This window comes from Merops nubicus, unplaced genomic scaffold, assembly GCF_000691845.1.
Source record: "Merops nubicus isolate BGI_N331 unplaced genomic scaffold, ASM69184v1 scaffold52692, whole genome shotgun sequence".
Classification (NCBI taxonomy): domain Eukaryota; kingdom Metazoa; phylum Chordata; class Aves; order Coraciiformes; family Meropidae; genus Merops; species Merops nubicus.
Window position 1 is genome coordinate 893 of NW_008596598.1, and position 5,020 is coordinate 5,912.

At 49.3% G+C, this 5,020-nt stretch overlaps 1 protein-coding gene across 1 annotated transcript; it reads left to right on the forward strand.

Moving 5' to 3' along the window:
- Positions 1–1,398: 1,398 nt before the first annotated feature.
- Positions 1,399–2,362, forward strand: ZBTB46 (zinc finger and BTB domain containing 46; the record flags this gene model as incomplete). The annotated part of the gene is made up of 1 exon (XM_008936410.1): positions 1,399–2,362. A coding segment is annotated over exon 1 (937 nt), but the record flags the coding sequence as incomplete, so codon positions are not given.
- Positions 2,363–5,020: the final 2,658 nt, after the last annotated feature.

Below are 5,020 nucleotides of genomic sequence, written 5' to 3' on the forward strand. Positions count from 1 at the left end.
AATCATTTAGGCTGGAAAAGACCTTTAGGATGGTCATTGAGTGCAACCATTAAACCAGCCCGTGGACCCACGTACCATTTTTACATCCATTTTGTTCTTATATTGGAACAAATGTAAGTTTTTTGAGAGAAAGTAGATGTCCTTCACATTGTGTGGCAGCTTGGTGCACTTCATCAGTTGGACCATTAAACTGCTGTTATATGGTATTTAAGTCTTGATAGGAAGTTCCAATTAAGTGGTATAAGTTAGATAAAGTTGCAGAAATCAATGCCAAGGGATTTGCAAAGGTGCAAAGGCGAGTTTGGAGTTGGAGAAGTTGCTGCTGGGGTGTGGTGGGGCAGAGGGTGCTTCACTGGGCTGTTTTGGTGCTACCAGCGTCCATCCCTGACACCCTGAGTGTGGGGAGCTTGAAGTCATCTCACTGGAGAGGCAGAATGTGTTGATAAACCTGATACCACTGAAGTGCCACCTTGGCAAATACCTGTCTCTGCCATGCTGCTGGCACGAACTAGCCTTTTTTGTTGGGATTATACTGTCAAATTTTATGAAAGGTGATCAAAAGTCCCGTGAATTCTGCTCAGCTTGATGGATGCTTTGTTAATTTAGTCATAAGCATCCTTTCTAGACATGAATGTTGAGGTGATGAACAGAATTTCTCTAGCCAATCTTAGGGTGGTTGAGGGGTAAACATGGAGATATAATGCCAAGGAAACAACTTGCTTTATTGCAAAGTTAAAAATCTTGTGCTTATAAATAGGCTTCGAATAACATGAATTTCGTAGTTCTGATCTATTGCCAGTTTAGTTTGGGTGGGGACTTAATTTTGTGATGTGTGGTCTTGGATTTGCCTGCTGCTCTTCTGACTCGAAAACAGTGTTTATAGCCCCTCAACAGCAATACAGCAGGAGAAATAGCTGGTTTCAGTTGGCTTCTGCCATTTGAGGGTTTCGGCTCTTCCGTGTGCTACACATAATGCTCCTTCCCTTGAGGAAATTGTGTTACAGAGAGCTCTTCAGCAGCAGTTCCAAGTGCAGTACAGCTCTCAAAACCAAACTTCCCCGAGCCCAAACGCTACAACCTGACAGCTGTTTTACCCATGTAACTTAAGATGAGTTTTTTTACAAGTCTACAGTACTTTAAAGAAACGATTCTCTGGGATGTTACGAGCCACTGGAGGATTGAGCTTCAAATCTCCTCCCTTTTAACGTAAACGATTTGAAGCCTGGTAGAAATAAGCAGCATGCTGTAACGGATGGGGAGCCTTCCTAGGCAGCGGTTGTATTTGGTGGCATTCCTTCTGAGACAAACCTGTTACTTAATCTGCTACAACTCAGGTTTTGCCTGTGAGCTCGTCCTGGGCGCTGTAATGCTGTCGTTTCCTTTCCCACGCAGGACTTGTGGAAGAGGAAGCACAAAGACCTCCCGATGAATAACCGAAAGGAAGACATGGAGATCGCTTCCCACTACCGTCACCTGCTGCGCGAGCTGAACGAGCAGCGGCAGCACGGCATCCTCTGCGACGTCTGCATCATCGTGGAGGGCAAGATCTTCAAGGCTCACAAAAACGTCCTGCTGGGGAGCAGCCGTTACTTCAAGACGCTCTACTGCCAGGTGCAGAAAACCTCCGAGCAGGCCACGGTCACCCACCTGGACATCGTCACCGCCCAGGGCTTCAAAGCCATCATCGACTTCATGTACTCGGCGCACCTGGCGCTGACCAGCAGGAACGTCATCGAGGTGATGTCGGCCGCCAGCTACCTGCAGATGACGGACATCGTGCAGGCCTGCCACAACTTCATCAAGGCCGCCCTCGACATCAGCATCAAGTCGGACGCCTCGGACGACCTGGTGGATTACGAGCTCGGGGCCCCCCCCAGCAGCAGCACGGACGCCCTGATCTCGGCGGTGGTGGCGGGCAGGAGCATATCCCCCTGGCTGGCCCGCAGGACCAGTCCCGCCAACTCCTCCGGGGACTCGGCCATCGCCAGCTGCCACGAGGGAGGCAGCAGCTACGGGAAGGAGGATCAAGAACCCAAACCAGACGGCCACGAAGACGTCTCGTCCCAGTCCCTGTGGTCTGGCGACGGGGGCTACGGGTCTTTGCGTATCAAAGAGGAGCAGGTTTCCCCGTCGCATTACGGAGGGGGCGAGCTGCACTCGGGCAAGGAGGGCGCGGTGCAGAGCGTGTTCTCGGAGCAGGGCGGGGGGGATGGCTGGCAGCCCACCGGCCGCAGGAAGAACAGGAAGAACAAAGAGACCGTGCGGCACATCACGCAGCAAGTGGAGGACGACAGCAGGGCCAGTTCCCCAGTGCCCTCTTTTTTACCCGCCTCAGGATGGCCGTACAGCAGTCGAGACCCAAGTAAGTCAGTCTTTGGGTTTTCGTGGCTGGAGTTAGAAACGTGGATTTAATTAGATCTGTTCACGGTGTGATCTTATTGGCCTGTGAAATACATTCACTTGCCAGAAACTGAAGAATGTTAGAAGGTGGTGTTGCCAGCAGTTCAAAAGGGCTGAGTGCTGTGAAGTTCAGTCAGGAGCCTCAGTGTCACCTGCTGGTTCTCCTCTCAAAGAGACTGGTAGTTTCATTTCGGCCTTGAACGTAGAATGCCTAAATCGCCTCCAAACCACCATTATACTTGTTGGAATGATTGGGAGAAAAGGTTGGAATTTATTTTAGCAGGTGTGCAAACTGATGTCAAGGTTGAAGTATTTTCCCTGTGCAGCAGATTGATGGTGTAATTACACCACACACGAGCGTAATTTAGTCTCAGTGATGCTATCTTCAGTACTTCCTGGTGCTCAGGAGCCACTTTCTTAGGCGTAAGAAAACCACCATAGATTGTTGCTGGTAGTGGCAAGATAAGTGTTTGGTAACTCTTAGAAATAATGTGGTTCTTTTGAGGTACTACTAAAGCTTAAAACATATTTTGATGTGTGACTGAGGCGAGTCTCTGCTTCTAAAGTGTCTCCTGGGGGAGAAAACTGCTTTCTTACTTTCTTTTGCATCTTCAGAATAACTGTCCCGTTTGATTCATTAATCACTGGCAATTAACAGATCCAGGAATCCTACTGACAGAGGAGTCGGGGTGTTTTTTTCCATAAGGACCTCAAGGGAGCATGGCATTAAACTCCCTCAAGCTGACTCAAAGAGCTTTGTGCTGCACGTGTGCCTGTGTTTCCTTGCACACCAGAACCCAAGTCAGCCAGGGGAGGGTGTGTGAGGTTAGATATCCTGGTGTTGCCAAATGCAGATGAAGGAAAGCCATAAAAATAGTACTGAAAGTCTGAAGAGTCGTTACGGGCTGAAAAAGGATATTTTAAGTTGCTTACACACTGGAGTTTAAATGTGGTTTTCATTGAACTGGTAACTCTCTACAAATGCCTTTAGATTTATTATGCTTTACAGTTATCTGCCACAGCAAGCTTGCATGGAATTATGCTAATTGGCTGCTGATAAAATCTAAACAATGTCAGTTAGAAGAAAAATGTGAGATAACTTAAGATAACAGTGATTTATGATGAATCCTGTTGTTACAGTGGATATACTTTGGGATTGTTTTGAATGCAGATTCAGTGTGGATTGCCTGGTGTGCTCTTCACATGCAGGGTTTGTTCCTTTTCATGGCATCCCTTAGAAACAGCTCAGTCCCTTGTGCTGCCTGGGAGGTGTGTGGGGCCTGGGCAGGTTTGGGAAGTGAAGCACACATGCAGAGTCACCACAGAATCGAATGCAGCTCTCAGTCTCAGCAAACTGGTTATAGACTCATTGACTTTCTGGGGGTGCTGGTGGCCAGCTGGCTGAACAGGAGCCAGCAGTGGGCTCAGGTGGCCAAGGAGGTCACCAGCATCCTGGCCTGGATCAGAAATAGTGTGTCCAGCAGGAGTAGGGAGTTGTGCTCTTGGACTTGGCACTGGGGAGGCACAGCTTGATCACTGGGGCCAGTTTTGGGCACCACAGGGTAAGAAAGACCTTGAGGGGCTGGAGTGTGGCCAGAGAAGGGCAGCAAAGCTGGCGAGGGGTCTGGGGAACATGGCTTGTGAGTAGTGGCTGAGGGACCTGGAGCTGTTTGGTCTGGAGAAGAAGAGGCTGAGGGGAGACCTTGCTCTTTACAGCTCCCTGACAGGAGGTTGCAGTGAGGTGGGAGGTGGTCTCTTCTCTTAAGTAACCAGCAACAGAATGAGAGGAAATGGGCTGAAGTTGTGCCAGGGGAGGTTTCAGTTGGTTATTAGGCAGAATTGGACTGCCAGAGTGGTGAGGCCTTGGCCCAGGCTGCCCAGGGAGGTGCTGGAGTCCCCAGCCCTGGAGGGGTTCAAAAAACATGTGGATGTGGCACCTGGGGACCTGGTTTAGTGCTCATGGGAGTGTTGGGTTGACAGTTGGACTTGATCTTGGAGGTTTTTTCCAACCTTAATGATTATGTGCAGAATGTAAGAGATTGTATTACTGGATGCCTAATGAAGTTTAGATGATTTAATTCCTAATTGTTAAGGAAGTAAATAGAAGTGGCCTTTTCTTAACAGTCATTTGCAGGTGAGAGGGAAGTTGCTTTGGGTGTTGACTCCATGCAGTGCTGAGAGAGCACCATCAAATTATTCCAATTCTTGTCTTCCATGCAATTTCCAATGAAAGAGGTGTTCCTAGTGGTGGAAAGGTGAAGCTGAGTGGTGGTGGTTGAGGGAAGCAGTTTCAATTTTCCCCTAGAACTGGTAAAGCAAAAGGAAGAACTGGAATAGCAGCACTTCTCAGTGTCCAAAAGGAGAGGAGTGCCAGGAGTGCCCAGGCACAGGAGCTGCGTGGGTTGGTGCTGACCAGCTGGCCTGGCTGCTGCCCCAAGAGCAATGTGTACGAAGTAAAAGTGGCCATGCTGGGCACCAGGGATGTTTGGAGATGGAGCTGCTCATGGCTCCCCTGTGCTGACCATCTGGAGAGGTGAGCAGAGGTGAAATTCTCCTTTTTCCTTTGTGGGATGGGTGCGAGTGGACTTAACGGCAGGGAGAGCCTGTGCCTGCTTCCCCT